Source organism: Salmo salar, chromosome 28, assembly GCF_965601325.2.
Source record: "Salmo salar chromosome 28, fSalSal1, whole genome shotgun sequence".
NCBI classification, from domain to species: Eukaryota; Metazoa; Chordata; class Actinopteri; order Salmoniformes; family Salmonidae; genus Salmo; species Salmo salar.
Genome location: NC_138318.1, coordinates 10,393,556 through 10,415,263, shown reverse-complemented (window position 1 = coordinate 10,415,263; position 21,708 = coordinate 10,393,556). Strand labels below are relative to the sequence as shown.

Sequence of the window (21,708 nt, the reverse complement as noted above, 5' to 3'; positions counted from 1 at the left end):
ACTTGCCTAGTTAAAGGTTAAATCATTTAAAAAATACAATTAACAGAATGTCGGCCAAAATATATTTTGAACCATCTTTTCACACTGCCTGGGCTTCCTCTCACCAACATATTTGGTACTGAGTTGAAACGCCAACCGGATGCTTTACATTTATACATCCGGTGAAATATCTGTCTCATAGTTCTGTGCCCTGACGTAACTTCCTGTTTCTCCAGTCCGTGGCGGGAGATTCCAGCATGGCGGTGCAACCGAAACAGAGCTTGTCCATGGACGCTGCTGCCGAACATGGCTTCCTTACCTACTACTTTTCCATGCCGGAGAAGCCAGACACCACCTTCAGGGTCTTCGACCGGGGTGACTACTACACGGTGCATGGGACCGACGCGCTGTTCGCCGCCAAGGAGGTTTTCAAGACCAACGGAGTCATCAAGACCCTGGGCTCAGGTAGCTACACTTATTTAGCTCACAAAGCTAGCCATCTGCATGGTTTTCTACTTTATATTAGCTAATCCTGATAGCTAGATGCTAAACTACTGCATTATTTGCGTGGCCTATGGTTAGCTTACTAGTTTAGACGCTAGTTAAATCCCAATTTGAGAACATAAATCACGCCACTTTGATACTGTTACGACCGGAATAGTTTTTCGTAGTAGGTTATGAGAATTTACACAGCAGGGGCCTCGTTTATCAAAGTATTTGTCAAGGAACACGCCTGATGTAACTGTTGGGAAGCTTTAAAAAAATATATATATATATTGTTCATGTAACGTCTGACGTTATTGCCGCAGTAGTACGTTTCGGTGAAAATCACTCAATGTGCTTCAGCCCAACGTTTAAATAACTAAACCAAGATGGACCAGCGCATGTCGTTTCCAATGGGAACAAATGAGCCACGGGGGGGGGGGGGGGGGGCGAACTAGCGCGATCCTGTTAGCGCGTAATATGAACATCTGCTTATTGTCGTTAGGGAACGCCTACTCTGTGAACTGCGAGTCTGCAGTAACTCAATTCGCCATTGCACTCCTAAACAACGCGTTGACATTTTTTTTTTGTTGCTAAGGGTGAAGTCTACAAACCTTAGTCCACTCTGTTCATAACAGATTGTAGTTTTGGGACCGGAACTGTATTGAGATCAAATGTTTAATCGTTGAGAGAGTTTGAAGAATGTCGGCCCAAAATATCTCGTTCCATCTTCTCCCACTGCCAGCCAGTGGGCTTCCTCTCACTACCATATTTGGTAGTGAGTGGAAACGCCAAGCAGATGCTTCACATTTATACATCCAGTGAAATATCTGTCTCATTATTCTATATGTGCTTTAGCTGTAATCCTGACTGTATTCTGGCTAGCTACACTATTTAACGACTTCCCTCCTTACTGTGGCAAGCAGGACATTGTTCCCCATCTAGCTAGCTGTCTAAAATAGTTAATGTTGAGTTTGTTTTGTGCTGCTGCTAACTTCATAGCAGTGCATGATCATTCATTTAATGACTCATATTTATTGTGTGTGCGTAGGTAGCCGCAAGCTGGAGAGTGTGGTTCTCAGCAAGACAAACTTTGAGGCTCTGGTCAGAGACCTGCTGCTGGTGAAACAATACAGAGTGGAAGTCTACAGGAACCAAAGCAAAACCAAGGATCACAGCTGGCAACTGGAGTACAAGGTACAAACACAGCCATAGACACAATCTGAAGATTACATTTCTAAGTGTTGTAATAGTCCTCTCTTTCACTACTTCTCTCTCCAGGCGTCTCCAGGGAATCTCAGCCAGTTTGAGGAGGTTCTATTTGGCGGGGCTGAGGGAAGAGGGGCTGGCTCAGCGGGGGTTGTGGCCGTACGGTTGGCTGTCGGGGGTGACGGACAGCGCGTGGTGGGCGTGGGCTATGTGGACGCGTCCCTAAGGACCATGGGAGTGTGTGAGTTCCTTGATGGAGAGACTTTCTGTAACCTGGAGGCTCTACTTGTGCAGCTGAGCCCTAAAGAATGTCTGCTACCACAGGGTGACAACACTGATAAAATACGACAGGTAGGTGTGCGTGTGTCTATGCAACAGAGAGAAAATGTATTTTGTGGGAGGTGAATGAAGTCTGAGAAAGGGAGTGACTGTGTGAGGTGAGGTGAGAAAGGGAGTGAGTGAGTGTGTGTGTGTGTATGTATGTCTGTGCGTGTGAGTCTATATACAGTACCAGTCAAAAGTTTGGACACACCTACTCATTCAAGGGTTTTTATTTTTACTATTTTCTACATTGTAGAATAATAGTGAAGACATAAACTATGAAATAACACACATGGACTCATGTAGTAACCAAAAAAGTGTTAAGCAAATCAATCTATTTTATATTTTAGTTATTTCAAAGTAGTCACCCTTTGCCTTGATGACAACTTTGCACACTCTTTGATGGGTGATTGTGTAGGCCAGGTTATCTGATGCAGCACTCCATCACTCTCCTTGGTCAAATAGCCCTTACACAGCCTGGAGGTGTGTTTTGGGTTATTGTCCTGTTGAAAAACAAATGATAGTCCCTCTAAGTGCAAACCAGATGGGATGGCATATTGCAGCAGAATGCTCTGGTAGCCATGCTGGTTAAGTGTGCCTTGAATTCTAAATAAATGACAGTGTCACAAGCAAAGCACCATCACACCACCTCCATGCTTCACGGTGGGAACCACACATGCGGAGATCATCCGTTAACCTACTTTGCGTCTCACAAAGACACCGAGATTGGAACCAAAAATCTCAAATTTGGACTCATCAGACCAAAGGACAGATTTCCACCGGTCTAATGTCCATTGTTCGTGTTTCTTTGCCCTAGCAAGTCTCTTCTTTTTATTGGTGTCCTTTAGTAGTGGTTTCTTTGCAACAATTTGCCCATGAAGGCCTGATTCACGCTGTCCCCTCTAAACAGTTGATCTTGTGATGTGTCTGTTACTTGAACTCTGTGAAGCATTTGTTTGCGCTGCAATCTGAGGTGAAGTTAACTCTAATGAACTTATCCTCTGCAGCAGAGGTAACATGAGAGCCAGTTTCATCATTGCGCTTGATGGTTTTTGCGACTGCACTTGAAGAAACTTTAAAAGTTCTTGAAATTTTCCACATTGACTGACCTTCATGTCTTAAAGTAATGAATTGTTATTTCTCTTTGCTGATTTGAGCTGTTCTTGCCATAATATGGACTTGGTATTTCACCAAATAGGGCTTAGGGACCTTGTCTCAACACAACTGAGACTCAAACGCATTAAGAAGGAAAGAAATCCCACAAATTAACTTTTAACAAGGCACACCTGTTAATTGAAATGCATTCCAGGTCACTACCACATGAAGCTGGTTGAGAGAATGCTAAGAGTGTCCATGCTGTCATCAAGGCACAGGGTGGGTACTTTGAAGAATTGTAACACTTTTTTTGGTTACTACATTATTTCACGTGTTATTTCATAGTTTTGATGTAATCACTATTTATTCTACAATGTGGAAAATAATATAAAGAAAGAAAAATCCTGGAATGAGTAGGTGTCCAAACTTGACTGGAACTGTATATACCTGTGTGTGTGTGTGTGTGTGTGTGTGTCCGTCCTTCCTTCCTTCCTTTGGAAAGTATTGAGATGAAATTGACTTTTTCCACATTTTATGTTAGAGCCTTCAAAAATGGATAACAAAAAAAAACTTAAATCTACACACACTACCCCATAATCAGAAAGCGAAAAGTTTATTTTACATTTTTGTGTACCTTATTTACATAAGTATTCAGACCTTTTGCTATTAGACTTGAAATTGAGCACAGGTGCATCCTGTTTCCATTGATCATCCCTGAGATGTTTCTACAACTTGATTGGAATCCACCTGTGGTAAATTCAATTGATTGGACATGATTTGGATAGGCACACCTGTTTATATAAGGTCCCACATTGCATGTCTTAGCAAAAACCAAGCTATAAGGTCAAAGGAATTGTCCGTGGAGCTCCGAGACAGGATTGTGTCGAGGCACAGATCTGGGGAAGGGTACCAAAACATTTCTGCAGCATTGAAGGTCCCCAAGAACACAGTGGCCTCATCATTCTTAAATGGAAGAAGTTTGGAACCACCAAGACTCATCGTAGAGCTGGCTGCCCGGCCAAACTGAGCAATCGGGGGAGAAGGGCCTTGGTCAGGGAGGTTACCAAGAACCCGATGGTCACTCTGACAGAGCTCCAGAGTTCCTCTGTGGAGATGGGAGAACCTTCCAGAAGGACATCTCTGCAGCACTCCACCAATCAGGCCTTTATGGTAGAGTGGCCAGATGGAAGACACTCCTCAGTAAAAGGCACATGACAGCCCGCTTGGAGTTTGCCAAAAGGCACCTAAAGGACTCTGACCATGAGAAACAAGATTCTCTGGTCTGATGAAACCAAGATTGAACTCTTTGGCCTGAATGCCATGTGTCACATCTGGAGGAAACCTGGCACAATCCCTACCGTGAAGCATGGTGGTGGCAGCATCATGCTGTGGGGATGTTTGTCAGCGGCAGGGACTGGAAGACTAGTAAGGATTGAGGCAAAGATGAACGGAGCAAAGTACAGAGATACTTAATGATAACATGTTCAGGACCTCAGACTGGGGCGGTTCACCTTCCAACAGGACAACGACCCGAAGCACACAGCCTAGACGACGCAGGAGTGGCTTTGGGACAAGTCTCTGAATGTCTTGAGTGGCCCAGCCAGAGCCCGGACTTGAACCCGATCGAACATCTCTGGAGAGACCTGAAAATAGCTGTGCTGCAACGCTCCCCATCCAACCTGACAGAGCTTGAGAAGATCTGCAGAGAAGAATGGGAGACTCCCCAAATACAGGTGTGCCATGCTTGTAGCGTCATACCCAAGAAGACTTGAGGCTGTAATCGCTGCCAAAGGTGCTTCAACAAAGTGCTGAGTGAAGGGTCTGAATACTTATGTAAACGTGATATTTCAGTTTATTTTTACTAAATTAGCAAACGTTTCTAAACCAGTTTTTGCTATGTCATTATGGGGAAAACGATTACAAATCAAGTGTTATTTGTCACATGCGCCGAATACAACAGGTGTACCTTACAGAGAAATGCTTAGTTACAAGCCCTTAACCAATTTTAAGAAAAATGTAATGAAAAATAGATGAGTAAAAAATGTACATTTTTAAATAATGTAAAATAAGTAGCGAGGCTATATACAGGGTTCCCGGTACAGATTGAATGTGCGGGGGCACAGGTTAGTCGAGGAATTGAGGTAAAATGTGCATGTAGGTAGAGTTAAAGTAACTGTGCAAAGATAATAAACAGAGTAGCAGCAGTGTAAAAGAGGGGGGGACAATGCAAATAGTCTGGGTAGCCATTGGATTAGCTGTTCAGGAGTCTTATGGCTTTGGGGTAGAAGCTGTTGAGATGCCTTTTGGACCTAGACTTGGTGCTCTGGTACCGCTTGCCATGCTGTAGCAGAGAGTAGTCTTTGACTAGGGTGGCAGGAGTCTTTGACAGTTTTTAGGGCCTTCCTCTGACTCCGCCTGGTATAGAGGTCCTGGATGGCAGGAAGCTTGGCCCCTGTGATGTAAGCACTACCCTCTGTAGTCCCTTGCGGTAGGAGGCAACCACTCAGGATAAAGATCTGGGGACCCATGCCAAATCTTTTCAGTCTCCTGAGGGGGCATAGGCTTTGTCGTGCCATCTTCATGACTGTCTTGGTGTGTTTGGACCATGATAGGTTGTTGATGTGGACACCAAGGAACTTGAAGCTCTCGACCTGCTCCACTACAGCCCTGTCTAGGAGAATGGGGGTGTGCTCGGTCCTCCTTTTCCTGTAGTCTACAATCATCTTCTTTGTCTTGATCACATTGAGGGAGAGGTTATCCTGGCACCACACGGCCAGGTCTCTGACCTCCCTATAGGCTGCCTCATCTTTGTCGGTGATCAGGCCTACCACTGTTGTGTCGTCGGTTAACTTAATGATGGTGTTGGAGTTGTGCCTGGCCATACAGTCATGAGTGAACAAGGAGTACAGGAGGGGACTGAGCACGCACCCCTGAGGGGCCCCTGTGTTAAGGTTCAGTGTGGCGTATGTTGTTACCTACCCTTACCACCTGGGGGCAGCTCATCAGGAAGTCCAGGATCCAGTTGCAGAGGGAGGTGTTTAGTCCCAGGGTCCTTAGCTTAGTGATGCGTTTCAAGGGCACTATGGTGTTGAATGCTGAGCTGTAGTCAAAAGAATAGCATTCTCACATAGGTGTTCCTTTTGTCCAGGTGGGAAAGGGCAGTGTAGAGTGCAATAGAGACTGCATAATTTGTTGGAGCGGTATGCAAATTGGAGTGGGTCTAGGGTTTCTTGGTGTTGATGTGAGCCATGACCAGCTTTTCAAAGCACTTTATGGCTATAGACGTGAGTGCTATGGGTTGGTAGTCATTTAGGCAGGTTACCTTAATGTTCTTGGGCTCAGGGACTATGGTGGTCTGCTTGAAACATGTTGGTATTACAGACTGTCAGGGACAGGTTGAAAATGTCAGTGAACACACTTGCCAGTTAGTCAGCTCATGCTCGGAGTACACGTCCCGGTAATCCGTCTGGCCCTGCAGCATTGTGAGTGTTGACCTGTTTAAAGGTCTTACTCACATTGTCTACTGAGAGCGAGATCTCACAGTCGTCTGGAACAGGGAGAGCTTTGTACGCGCCTCTGTGTGTGGAGTAAAGGTGGTCTAGAGTCGTCCCCCCCCCCCCCATCTGGTTGCACATTTAACATGCTGGTAGAAATGAGGGAAAACTGGTTTACGTATGCCTGCATTAAAGTCCCCGGACACTAGGAGTGCCGCCTCTGATGAGCTTTTTCCTTTTTGCTTCTGGCCTTATACAGCTCGTTGAGTGAGGTCTTAGTGCCAGCATCGGTTTGTGGTGGTGAATAGACAGCTACGAAAAATATAGATAAACTCTCTTGGTTAATAGTGTGGTCTACAGCTTATCATGAGATACTCTACCTCAGGCGAGCATAACCTCGAGACTTCCTTAATATTAGATTTCGTGCACCAGTTGTTGTTTACAAATATTCACAGACCGCCACCCCTTGTTTTACCGGAGGCAGCTGTTCTATCTTGCCGATGCAGCGCTAACCCAGCCAGCTGTATGTTATCCATGTCGTCGTTCAGTCACGACTCAGTGAAACATAAGATATTACAGTTTTTAATGTCCCGTTGATGGGATATACGTGATCGTAGTTGGTTTATTTTGTTATCCAATGATTGTACGTTGGCTAATAGGACGGATGGTGAAGACAGATTACCCACTCGCCGTTGATCCTTACAAGGCACCCCCGACCTATGTCTGATATCTCTTTCTGCGAATGACTGGGAGGAGGGCCTTTGTCTGAAGTTAATCCTTTGCCTCAGACTCTTAAGGAAAAAAAAGCATCCAGTACGAGGTGAATAATCGCTGGCCTGATATCTAGGAGCTCTTTTTGGTCATAAGAGACGGTGGCAGAAACATGATCTATTTTTTTTTTTTAAGTATAAATTACGCGCAAACACACGAGCACAATTGGCTAGGAGACCGTGAAACGACAGCCATCTCCTCTGGCGCCATTGTAGAGGAGATGGCTGTAACCTAACAAAATGTGGAAAAAGTCAAGGGGTCTGAATACTTTCTGATGGCACTGTATATAACGTGTGTAGGTGGTGCAGCGTGGCGGTGTGTTGCTGTCAGACAGAAAGAGAACAGAGTTCAGTAGTAAAGACATGACCCAGGACCTCAACCGACTGCTACGGACCAGGAAAGGGGAGGCCAACGCCTGCAACGTTCTGCCTGAACTAGACAAACAGGTAACACACACAAACCTACTCGTATTGGATGAGTCTTAATAAACAATTGTTGTTACCGCTGTGTGTCGGTCTGGGTTGCAGCAGCTTGTTGTGCCAGCGTCTATTGCCATTAGTAAAGCTCTTTATATAACAATGCCGCACATGGGATAATATGACTGTTTCCAAACACAACCCACTCCGTTAGTAGTAAAATGACATGTCTGTGTGTTCCAGGTAGCCATGTCATGCCTGGCAGCAGTGGTTCGTTACCTGGAGTTGCTGTCTGACCAATCAAACTTCAGCTCCTTCAGCTTGACGACCCTTGACCTGAGCCAGTACATGAGGCTGGACAACGCTGCTGTACAGGCCCTCAACCTCTTTCAGGTACATTTCAGGTAACATTTAGCTTAACCTGTTGGGTCTAGGGGGCAGCATTTGCACGTCTGGATAAAACAAATGTACCCGATTTAATCTGGTTACTAATCCTACCCAGTAACTAGAATATGCATATACTTATTATATATGGATAGAAAACACTCTAAAGTTTCCAAAACTGTTTGAATGGTGTCTGTGAGTATAACAGAACTCATTTGGCAGGCAAAACCCTGAGACATTTTCTGACAGGAAGTGGATACCTGATGTGTTGTATTGACTTTAAACCTATCCCATTGAAAAACACAGGGGTTTAGGAATATTTTGGCACTTCCTATTGCTTCCACTAGATGTCACCAGCCTTTACAAAGTGTTTTGAGTCTTCTGGAGGGAGATCTGACCGAACAAGAGCCATGGAACGATGATGTCCCATTAGACACCTGGCGCGCGAGTTCATGTTGGGTACCCTCGTTCCAATACGTTATAAAAGAGTATGCATTCGTCCACCTTGAATATTATTCATGTTCTGGTTAAAAAAGGCCCTAATGATTTATGCTATACAACGTTTGACATGTTTGAACGAACGGAAATATATTTTTTCCCCTCGTTCATGACGAGAAGTCCGGCTGGCTTACATCATGTGCTAACGAGACGGAGATTTTTGGACATAAATGATGAGCTTTTTTGAACAAAACTACATTCGTTATGGACCTGTGATACCTGGAAGTGACATCTGATGAAGAGAATCAAAGGTAATGGATTATTTACATAGTATTTTCGATTTTAGATCTCCCCAACATGACGTCTAGTCTGTATCGCAACGCGTATTTTTCTGGGCGCATTGCTCAGATTATTGCAAAGTGTGATTTCCCAGTAAGGTTATTTTTAAATCTGGCAAGTTGATTGCGTTCAAGAGATGTAAATCTATAATTCTTTAAATGACAATATAATATTTTACCAATGTTTTCTAATTTTAATTATTTAATTTGTTACGCTGACTTGACTGCCGGTTATTGGAGGGAAACGATTTCCTCAACATCAATGCCATAGTAAAACGCGGTTTTTGGATATAAATATGAACTTGATAGAACTAAAAATGCATGCATTGTCTAACATAATGTCCTAGGAGTGTCATCTGATGGAGATTGTAAAAGGTTAGTGCATCATTTTAGCTGGTTTTATGGTTTTGGTGACCCTGTCTTTGACTTGACAAAACATTACACACAACTCTTGTAAATGTACTGTCCTAACATACTCTAAATTTATGCTTTCGCCGTAAAACCTTTTTGAAATCGTAAAACGTGGTTAGATTAAGGAGATGTTTATCTTTCAAATGGTGTAAAATAGTTGTATTTTTGAAAAATTTGAATTTTGACATTTATTTGGATTCAAATTTGCCGCTCTTGAAATGCACCTGCTGTTGATGGAGTGCACCACGGGTGGCACGCTAGCGTCCCACCTAGCCCCAAGAGGTTAAGTTGATCAACTATGAAAAATGTACATTACAAGCGCGGGCCATATGGGTCAATGTTCCAAAATGCTATTACGGGAGAACACCGTTCTCAAACGCGCACCTGATGCGTACGTTTTTTTAAATAATGTGACAGAGATGGATATACAGCCTAATAGTAGAAACTTGGAGGGAATATCTGAAGATGCAACAATGGGATTGTGCCTTACTGCCTTTGGACAGTAGAAGAAGAAATGCTGGATTTCTGGATTTGACCTTTATTTAACTAGGCAAGTCAGTTAAGAACACATTCTTATTTTACAATGACGACCTAGGAACAGTGGGTTAACTGCCTTGTTCAGAGGCAGAAAAACAGATTTTTACATTGTCTGCTCGGGGATTCGATCTTGCAACCTTTCGGTTGCTAGTCCAACGCTCTAACCACTAGGCTACCTGCCACGGTGGCTGGTCTACCAAAAGTACATTTTAATCCCTGGCCGTTAGCAAGCGGTGGTGCTCAAAAAGGGTCAAGGCGACCATTCTTCAGTGACTGAAAGAGGGTGAAGCAGAGAAATTGAAGGCTGGGGAACACACACACCTGTTCTTTATGGTATATTGTTATGTTTTAAAGGGGCAGCTGGTGGTGGAATGTAATGTCTCTAAATGAATTGCCTTCAGTAACCAGTTCACAATAACATTGTTCTCTCTTAGGTATGCATGTTCAATGAGTATCTTATAATTATTAATGTAATGTATGTTTTTGTTAAGATGCAAAAAGTTGTATTTTTCTTAACAAATTAAGTTTATGTAATAGACTGTCTGTATCTGTCTCAGAAATACACCAATTACTTTAAAAGCACAGCAAAGAACATAGACCCATGTTGGCATATCAATATATATATATATATATATATATATATTAATTTTGGGATGTTTCAAGTTCAGTTTCGGACAGTTGAAATTGCGCTTTGGGACCGGGACGGTGAGGGAAAAAGTTAGTCTCGAGCCATGGTTACTACATACTATTTAATCGACTTAGTGAGTAAACGTTGCAGTTCAGTGTGTGGGTAACCCCAAACATTGTGCTCCTGGTATTTGTCTTTATTCCAAGCAGTCCGAGTCTGTCCTGATAGGCTCGTTCTCCCCAGGGTTCCCCCGATGACACCAGTGGAGCCCACTCATTGGCCGGGCTACTGAATAAGTGCCGCACCCCTCAGGGCCAGCGATTGGTCAACCAGTGGATCAAACAGCCACTCATGGACAAGAACAGGATTGAGGAGAGGTGAGGTCCAAACTCTCTTCAACCCTCTCTCCCTTTCTCTTTCGCTCATCTCAGTACTCTACCAAAGAGAATATCCATGAAAAACTCCAGAAACTGCTTCTACAATAGAAATCCCTGATCAGGTTTGTAGGTAGCGTCATGGCGACTTCAGCTCGCTAAGCTCATGCGCAGGAATGTGTCATCAGGTCTAACGGTTGTGTTGTGCAGGCCATCAAATAAAAGGCACTCCTTCGATATGAAGTTGTTTTTGACAAATGGAAGTGTCCATTTTGTCAATTTCACAAGGTTGTAGTAATGACTAATCACATGATAAAAAATGTGTCACACCAACTATTACTGCCTGCTTGAATGGTGAATATCTCTGATTCACATGAAATGACCCAGCGAATCAATAGAACACCTCTGAGATTCACATATGATATAACATTCAAAATGGGTTCATCTTTATTTTAAGGACCAATGCAGGGGTGGGGGCTATGTCAAATTATGTCAGTGACCTTCAGGTCGCAAAGTCGGAGCTCTAGAAAGATGCGTGAATTTCCGAGTTGGATGTCCGTTCCAAGTGATTTTTTTCAAAGTTAATTGTTTTGAGTTTCAAGTTGTCTTGAAAGCACCGAAGTCGGAGAGTTCCGAGTGCCCAGTTGTTTTGAAAGCAGCATAATTGATCTATTAACTAATGTCACCAGGCGGGTCAATACTCCATCTCACCTGAACAGGCTGACATTTCAGGCTCTCTCTTCAAACAGCTCTTACACTAAAAGGGCATTTTCACCATTTCACAGTGTTCTTCCAACCTCATAGTGTGGAATATATAAAACACAGGAAAATCAAGTTAACTGCAGGATTTGAATATGCTATCTTGGACCTCTTTTGCTAACATGGCCTTCAATATGACATCTTCAAAACAAGTCATGTCTCACTGCTGTGAGTGGACGTCATCAACATTAGTACATTGACACGTTTTATTCAAGAAAAGCAATGTCACAAAATATCATTGTCAATTGTAATGGTAGCCACAGATGTAGGTTACATTTTCTGAAGCTAGAATACATTTTTATCCGTTCGACCGGTGGATTCATCTACTGTCCAACTTTCTTTATTGTGACTAATGATGACTGACAAATCACGTGCCCTGCGTACCTTACAAATTGTTACCACGTACAGTTGAAGTCGGAAGTTTACACACACAGGCTGGAGTCATTAAAACTCATTTTTCAACCACTCCACACATTTCTTGTTAAGAAACTATAGTTTTGGCAAGTTGGTTAGGACACCTACTGTGTGCATGACACAAGTCATTTTTCCAACAATTGTTTACAGACAGATTATTTCACTTACCATTCATTGTATCACAATTCCAGTGAGTCAGAAGTTTACATACACTAAGTTGACTGTGCCTTCAAACAGCTTGGAAAATTCCAGAAAATTATATTATGGCTTTAGAAGCTTCTGATAGGCTAATTGACATAATTTGAGTCAATTGGAGGTGTACCTGTGAATGTATTTCAAGGCCTACCTTCAGAACTCAGTGCCTCTTTGCTTGACATCATGGAAAAATCTAAAGAAATCAGGCCAAGACCTCAGAAAAAAAATTGGAGACGTCCACAAGTCTTGTTCATCCTTGGGAGCAATTTCCTCACACCTGGAGGTACCATGTTCATCTGTACAAACAATAGTACGCAAATATAAACACCATGGGACCACGCAGCCATCATACCGCTCAGCAAGGAGACGCGTTCTGTCTCCTAGAGATGAACGTACTTTGGTGCGAAAAGTGCAAATCAATCCCAGAACAACGGCAAAGGACCTTGTGAAGATGCTGGAGGAAACAGGTACAAAAGTACCTATATCCACAGTAAAATGAGTCCTATATCGACATAACCTGGAAGGCCGCTCAGCACGGAAGAAGCCACTGCTCCAAAACCGCCATAAAAAAGCCAGACTACCATTTGCAACTGCACATGGGGACAAAGTTCGTACTTTTTGGAGAAATGTCCTCTGGTCTGATGAAACAGAAATAAAACTGTTTTTGAACATAATGACCATCGTTATGTTTGGAGGAAAAAAGGGGAGGCTTGCAAGCCGAAGAACACCATCCCAACCGTGAAGCACGGGGGTGGCAGCATCATGTTGTGGGGGTGCTTTGCTGCAGGAGGGACAGGTGCACTTCACAAAATAGATGGCATCATGAGCAAGGAAAATTATGTGGCTATATTGAAGCAACATCTCAAGACATCAGTCAGGAAGTTAAAGCTTGGTCGCAAATGGGTCTTCCAAATGGACAAAACCCCAAGCAGACTTCCAAAGTTGTGGCAAAATGGCTTAAGGACAACAAAGTCATGGTATTGGAGTGGCCATCAAAGCCCTGACCTCAATCCTATTGAATATTTTGTGGGCAGAACTGAAAAAGCGTGTGCGAGCAAGTAGGCCTACAAACCTGACTCCGTTACACCAGCTCTGTCAGGAGGAATGGGCCAAAATTCACCCAACTTATTGTGGAAGGCTACCCAAAATGTTTGACCCAAGCTTAACAATTTAAAGGCAATGCTACCAAATGAGTGTATGTGAACTTCTGACCCACTGGGAATGTGATGAAAGAAAAGCTGAAATAAATCACTCTACTATTATTCTGACATTTCACATTCTTAAAGTGTTGATCCTAACTGACCTAAGACAGGGAATTTTTATTAGGATTAAATGTCAGGAATTGTGAAACTGAGGTTAAATGTATTTGACTAAGGTGTATGTAAACTTCCGACTTCAACTGTAACTATAAAGCTCCACATTTAATTCCAAATGCCTACTGCTTGCAAAATCCAGTCATTCAACTATAAAAAATATATCTTTGCAAGACAAGGATGGTCTTGACTTTGAAGAATGCTTGAATTGCTTTATATTGCAATTCAAAGTTTCACCGTCAAATTGTTCGATTTTTTTATTTATTTTTTTTTTTTTTTCCTCTTGGCCTTCATGAGTGCAAGGTATGCCATAATTATTAGAATATTAGGCTGTTCTTGCATTGTATCCATGCTGGCTTTTGCGATGGGTGGGCAGGGCATACAGCGTCTCACTACTTTATTAATGCTCAATTTGCCGAAATGGAAACACTTTAACCACTTGAATTTTATTCAACATTCTAGATTTTTAACCTTTTTTTTTGACACAACAGTTCAGTAGAAACGCACCATGGCAGACAATTGTCGTATCTACTTTCTAAATGCCAACAAAAAAATCACTGGACAAGTTAATGGAAACCTAGCTATTGGCTCGACTGTGGGTTGTGCCTTTTTTAGATTATAGAGAAAAAAAATGTCACTTCTCCCATTGACTTCTGACTTCTGCTCCAAGGCGCTCCCAGAAGTATTAGCAGTGTTTCCTGTAGCCCTCTGTTCTGCTGCCACCTTCTGGTCTTTCCTAGTAATGCAGACACTACCTGTGAATTCTCACTGTCTTTGTGTGTGTGTGTGGGAGACTGGACCTGGTAGAGTGTCTCGTGAATGACGGTGAGGCCAGACAGACTCTTCAGGACGATCTGTTGCGGCGGTTCCCAGATCTCCACCGCTTGTCCAAAAAGTTTCACCGGCTCTCGGCAACACTGCAGGACTGTTACCGCGGTTACCAGGCCGTGGGCCAGATCCCTGCACTTCTGTTGGCTCTGGAGAAACACCAAGGTACGCACGCGTACACATGCGCACGCGTACACACATATACTAAGATGCGCACGCGTACACACATATACTAAGATGCGCACGCGTACACACACACACATACTAAGATGCGCGTGCGCACACTAACTCCCTAGCACCATCCTGTGTTGTAGGAAGTCACCAGATGCTGTTGGAGGCAGTGTTCATCTCTCCTCTCAGAGACCTGCAGGCTGACTTCATCAAGTACCAGGAGATGATAGAAACTACACTGGATATGAACCAGGTAGGGTGGGTGTGTGTGCTCCGTGGTAGAATACACTAGATGTGAACCGTGTGTGTTTTTGTAGGTGGAGCACCATGAGTTCCTGGTGAAGGCGTCGTTTGACCCGGTGCTCTCTGAGCTGAGGGAGAAGATGGACACACTGGAGAACAGCATGCAGAGTGTACTGAACAGCGCAGCACGGGAACTGGGTACACCACACAGACAGACAGACACACACACACACACACACACACACAGAATAGAACACACCAGTGTATTTAATTGTGTGTGTGTGTGTGTGTGTGTTAGGTCTGGATGCTGGTAAGACAGTGAAGTTGGAGTGTAACAGTGTGTTGGGGTATTACCTGAGGGTGACCTGTAAAGAGGAGAAGAGTCTGAGGAACAACAAAACGTTCACAACGCTGGACGTCCAGAAGAATGGAGTCCGGTTCACCAACAGGTCTGGCGCGCTCACACACACACACAAACAATTTGCCCTGCGGTGAGCTAACTTTCTCTCTCTGTGTGTGTGTGTGTGTGTGTGTGTGTGTGTGTGTGTGTGTGTGTGTGTGTGTGTATAGTAAGCTGAGTTCTTTGAATGAAGACTACACCAGGAACAGAGAGGAGTATGAGGAGGCTCAGAACGCCATCGTTAAGGAGATCATCAGCATCGCCGCGGGTGAGAGCACACACACTTCCTTCCTATCAACTTCCTATCAGGTTTGATGTAGAAATACATGTTGGAACGGAGTCTGCTTTGTTCTGAAATAAACCCTTGGACGTCCCCAGGCTACGTGGACCCCCTGCAGTCGTTGAGTGACGTCCTCGCCCAGCTGGATGCGGTGGTCAGCTTCTCTGTGGCGTCAGTCTCCGCCCCCGTTCCCTACGTCAGGCCACGCCTCCTGGCTGCGGACGGCAGGCGCCTGGAGCTCCAACAGGCCAGACACCCCTGTCTGGAGTCGGACGCAGACACAGCCTTCATACCTAATGATATATCCTTCATACAGGGAGAGCAGAGCTTCTATATCATCACAGGTACACGCACGTGCACAGTTCTTTTATTTGATGCATTTCAGAGGAGGCTGCAGCCGCTCATTCACCCGTTTTAGGGATTTGACCGAACACCAAGTCGGAGGATATTGGAAACGAGGGCTAAGTTCCATTCATCAATCTCCGGTTCGGTACTATAATTTTCGTTCCGTTGAGAGGATCAAGTCTATCAGCGCAGCCCCTTTTTTATAGCGTGAAGAGGAAAGATCGCGCTACACTTATTAATTGCTAGAGCTGTCTGGGCTGCATTGTTGGCTCCCAAGTCCTGCAGCACAGAAGTTGGTACACTTGAATAATGCAACACGGCATGTAGAAATGTTGAAACTGTTTTGCGAACAGTAATTAAATGTCCACACAAGCTGAAACACTTTCACAACGCAAGAAGATACTGGTGCCTTCCAGCTTTAATTGTAGGTTAACTTTCTTTGCTAGTTTACAGCTGAATTCACTACCCTAGTACTTTTTGTGAAACCATAATGCAAAATATGCTGATTTCAAAGCTGATTGCCACCAAAAATGTTATTAATTCACTTAGTCTCCCATGTCAACAATAACACATTTTGCTTAATCTTCCTCTCCTTCTGGTTTCCACAAAGTCGGATTCCACTGCCTCTCCTCACGTCTCATTACTTTCTTAGAGACGCCACACACTTTTATAAGGGTGCTTCTATGCTAATGTTGTTGGTCAGGACAACGAAATAAGTTCTCCTGGCAGTTGCCAATTAAATACATCTTAAATGGAAGAGACTATTTGTCGTCTGAAGCCCCATGAAATGAGCTAAAACCAACTCAATAATATGCCTTCGCCTGTATTGGGAATAGACCTAGGCTACATCTTGATTTATCCAGTTCATCAAGAGATGTACCATTCAAATAATTGATTACCGTTATGTTTTGGAGTTCGATTGGTTATTAAGTCAATCGACTGGATAATTGATGAATTAACCCTTGGCCTACAATCGGAAATCAAATTAACATTAAAAAATCCCTCTCAAAATCCGTCAGTTTAAGATAGAGATCTGTTTTTTTTTTTTTTTGCATGGCTGCGTCTCAGTCCACCGCATCCATCGATATTGCCCTTCCGCATCTGTGTTGAAAGGTGGCAGAGCTAGAGAGAGCAGTGTTTGTCAGACCGTGAGACATAACGAAAACATCTGTGGCGTCTGAACGGTTTGGCCTACAAACTATTATGACCACTCTATTGAAAGATGACTCTGGCGAACACGATGGTGTTCTCCGTTTTGCTCTAGGATGCCAACAAGACTCGTCTTAAGATTCCCGGTACCAGATAAAAAAAAAAAATGAAGGTTTAGTGCCTAAAATAAGTACAAGTAAATGAAAAGATCAGGAAACCATTTGTTTATTTATCTAAGATATAGGACAGATATTTCAGAACAAACTTTTTCTTGGACTGACCTCTGTTCCATGGAGTGAATCTGTTATTCATTGTGTTTGTATTGGCTAATGGCAGTAATGCCAAAATCAATGTTTCATCCAATCATTTTTTTTATACATTTTTTTTATCTTAAGGGGTCTTTAAATCCAATAGTTAACCTGGTATCGAAGTCAAACTTATGGTATCACGACAACACTAGTGTCCATACCATAGACTGAATAAGGGTCCATACCCATAAAAAACGGAGCACACCATGGAAACGTGTACATTTTTCTTGATATATTTAGCCCGAGAAATGCACAATGCTCTTCTGTACTGTGTGTGCTACGTTCTGACGTACAGATTTACATACATTAACCCTCACCTCCACAGGTCCTAATATGGGCGGGAAGTCTACCTTCATCAGGCAGGTGGGCGTGATCTCTCTGATGGCTCAGATTGGCTGCTTTGTCCCCTGTGAGAAGGCGGAGCTAAGCATGATTGACAGCTGTCTGTGCCGTGTGGGGGCGGGGGATAGCCAGCTCAAGGGCGTGTCTACATTTATGTCCGAGATGCTGGAGACTGCAGCTATTCTCCGGTGAGAACACACACGCCACCATCTCTGCAGCTCTTTTAGTCAAATCCTTTGCTCTCCCTGATTACACTATCAAAGTGCTTTGTGTGCATCATTGATAATGAATGTGTATTAATAGGGCTTTGGGGCACCACGAGCTAGAACAGCTTCACTGTACCTTGGTGTAGATTCTACAAGTGTTTGAAACTCTATTGGAGGAACACTAAGCATGATGGGATGTTAATTGCTTAACTCAGCAACCACCTGTTTTCGTATATTATTTTTGGCAGTTGCCTGTTAATTGACTCAACTGTTACACAATTTTCTCTCCCTAGCTCTGCCACGAAGAACTCTCTAATAATAATCGATGAGTTGGGTCGAGGAACATCTACATTCGATGGCTTTGGTCTGGCCTGGGCCATCAGTGAACACATCGCCTCTAAGATTGGCTGCTTCTGTCTGTTTGCCACTCACTTCCACGAGCTTACGGCGTTGGCCACACACCACCCCACCGTCCGCAACCTGCACGTCACCGCTCTGACCACTCAACACACACTCACCATGCTCTACAGGGTCAAACCAGGTACACACACACACACTACACTGTAGTATCCAGTATATACACACAAACGTCACAACAAATTCAGAGCAGCGGTTGACAAAGTATGTGTGTGTTTAGGTGTGTGTGACCAGAGTTTTGGGATCCATGTGGCGGAGTTGGCCTGTTTCCCGCCGGCGGTGGTTGCCATGGCAAAGCAGAAGGCTGCAGAGTTGGAGGAGTTTCAGGAGGAGCCTAGTGAGGAGGGGGGGCCAGAGGCCAAGAAACGACGCAGCGATAAACGGGTAAACTACTGCAATGCTAAGACGAGTGTTTTGGCTGTGTTGTCTTTTTGACATGTAGAACTATACTGAGCAAAAATATAAATGCAACAATTTCAGAGTTTACTGAGTTACAGTTCATATAAGGAAATCAGTCAATTCATTTATTTCAATTAGGTCCTAATCTATGGATTTCACATGACTGGGCAGGCGTGTAGCTTTGGAGGGCATACGCCCAGCCAATCCATAGTCGTTTTTCCCCACAAAAGGGCTTTATTTCAGATAGAAATAAGCACAACCCCCCCAACCCCCCTCAGACGATCCCACAGGTGAAGGAGCCGGATGTAGAGGTCCTGGGCTGGCGTGGTTAGTGGTTGAGGCCAAATTCTCTTAAATTAAATTGCAGGTAGCTTATGGTAGAGAAATTAACATTCAATTCTCTGGCAAAAGCTCAGCATGCCAATTGCACGCTCCATCAAAACTTGAGACATTTGTGGCCTTTTGTCCCCAGCACAAAATCATGCTGTTTAATCAGCTTCTTGATATGCCACACCTGTCAGGTGGATGGATTATCTTGGCAAAGGAGAAATGCTCACTAACAGGGATGTAAACACATTTGTGCACAAAATGAGAGAAATAAGCTTATGGAAAACTTCAGGAATCTTTTATTTCAGCTCATTAAACATGGGACCAACACTACATGTTGCTTTTATATATTTGTTCGGTGTAGAATGACTTGGCTTATAATTACTCCAACCTTCTAATACTGTCTCTTTCCAGGAGGGAGAGGTATTGATCCAGTCGTTTCTGGAGAAGGCGAAAGCTCTGCCGGCAGTCACCATGACTGACCAGGAGGTGAAGGCGGAGCTTAAAGCCATGAAGCAGGAGCTTGTTGCCCATAACAACGCTTACATCACTGAGCTCCTGGCACGCTCCGCCCCTATCCACTCAAACTGAGACCGGTCGTACGTTACACACAAACGCAACCAGAGATCGGTTCTGTATACACTCTCGCACCCTAGTGAGATGTCATCTCCAGTAGTTTACAGCACTTGGTCAGTTTTATGTTTTTCCTTACCATCTTTCTTATGTTACCAGGTTACCAATAAAATAAACCTCTTCAAAAAAGTTCATTGTGTTTTCTTGAAAGTAATGGTTGCATGAATAAACGCCATCCCTCCAAGCAGAGATGCCGGGGTGTAATCATTAGTCCAAACACTTTGTTTTGCAACATTCGTTTCTATTGGACTAATTCGGGTAGGTCCCTCCAGTTTTATAGGCATACTACATTTCAGTTAAAATTTGAAGAAACTATTTATTGAATGTCTACGCATAAATAAGTTGGGTAAATCATACAGGCAAGTCATTTACACATCACTAACAGAATAAATCTAACATTTTTCAGATCAAGTTCAAGCTATAAATGTTGGTGTGGGTTGTGAGACTTTTTTTGAGAGAGATTTAGCCTGGCTGATGTGACTCACGTGGTACACAGGGTCATGGCTAGAAGGGATCCAGCTTTTGTCAAATTAACGGCAAAAGTTGAATTTTACCGTTAATTTGACAACCTGGGCCCTTCTAGCCATGACCAGCAAGAGAGCGCTGTGACACACTAGTCTTGGACAGGAGTTTGTTGGTTCGAGCTTTTTTTCCTTTCTGGGTGCGGGGTTGAGACCGATCGTGCTTTGGATTAGAAAATTCAAGTTGTATAGGGCAGCACTCGAGGGAGTGGGGGGCAAAACAATTAATGAAGGGACCTGAGCTTTCTTACTAGACACTTCATACCTACATCAAGGAGCCTTTCCAGACTGAAGTCAGAAATACTGAATTTGGCTTCAACCAGATTAGCCCAGGATGCCTGACAGAAAAAAAGACGGCCTGAAACTTTGGCAACTAAGGTTTTTTTTGTTTCCCCCACTCTTTGTACTGGATAGTAAGAATAACGCCGACAGATGGTCGCTTCGAGTTCTTAGGAAACTATGCACTGTTTCTTACATTGTTACCCTGGGAAAAACTATAGGATATAGGAGCACCGCTAACTTTCCCGAAGCGGATCCTCTGTTCGGGCCACCACCCAGGACAATGGATCTAATACTACCAGGAGCCGACCCAAAACAACGGAGCCACAGAAGGGGCAGACAGAGCGGCCTCCTGGTCAGGCTCCATAGACGTGCCCACCGCTCCCGAGTATACTACTCGCCAATGTCCAGTCTCTTGACAAGGTAGATGAAATTCGAGCCAGAGTTGTCTTCAAAAGTAACATTCGCTGTTTCACGGAATCTGGGCTCTCGGGATATGTTGTTGGAATCGGTTCAGCCACCGGGCTTCTCCATGCATCTCTCCAACAGAGAAACACCTCTCTGGGAAGAGGAAGGGTGGGGTGTATGCTTGATGACTCATGGTGTAATCATAACAACATACAGGAATTCAACTCCATCTGCTCACCCGACCTAGAATTCCTTACAATCAAATGCTGTCCGTTGTACCTACCAAGAGAGTTATTGTCAGTTGTGTACATTCCCCCTCAAGCGAACACCAAACTGCCCTCCATGTAAACTGGAAACTATACAGTCGTGGCCAAAAGTTTGAGAATGACACATTAATATTCAAAGTCTGCTGCCTCAGTGTCTTTAGATATTTTTGTCAGATGTTACTATGGAATACTGAAGTATAATTACATGCATTTCATAAGTGTCAAAGGCTTTTATTGACAATTACATTAAGTTAATGCAGAGTCAATATTTGCAGTGTTGACCCTTTTTCAAGACCTCTGCAATCCGCCCTGGCATGCTGTCAATTAACTTCTGGGCCACATCCTGAGTGATGGCAGCCCATTCTTGCATAATCAATGCTTGGAGTTTGTCAGAATTTGTGGGTTTTTGTTTGTCCACCTGCCTCTTGAGGATTGACCACAAGTTCTCAATGGGATTAAGGTCTGGGGAGTTTCCTGGCTATGGACCCAAAATATCAATGTTTTGTTCCCCGAGCCACTTAGTTATCACTTTTGCCTTAGGGCAAGGTGCTCCATCATGCTGGAAGAGGCATTGTTCGTCAAACTGTACCTGGATGGTTGGGACAAGTTGCTCCCATTCTTTATTCA

The 21,708-nt window shown here is 43.7% G+C and overlaps 1 protein-coding gene across 1 annotated transcript; it reads left to right on the top strand.

Annotated features, from left to right (window-relative positions):
* Positions 1-195: 195 nt before the first annotated feature.
* Positions 196-19,736, top strand: msh2 (mutS homolog 2 (E. coli)). The gene is made up of 16 exons (XM_014179358.3): positions 196-444; positions 1,514-1,659; positions 1,744-2,022; positions 7,652-7,798; positions 8,012-8,161; positions 10,748-10,881; positions 14,353-14,552; positions 14,702-14,811; positions 14,876-14,999; positions 15,100-15,250; positions 15,372-15,469; positions 15,580-15,825; positions 17,609-17,813; positions 18,125-18,372; positions 18,469-18,632; positions 19,389-19,736. The coding sequence occupies exons 1-16, from the start codon at positions 237-239 to the stop codon at positions 19,563-19,565; spliced, it is 2,787 nt and encodes a 928-aa protein (XP_014034833.1). The 5' UTR covers positions 196-236; the 3' UTR covers positions 19,566-19,736.
* Positions 19,737-21,708: the final 1,972 nt, after the last annotated feature.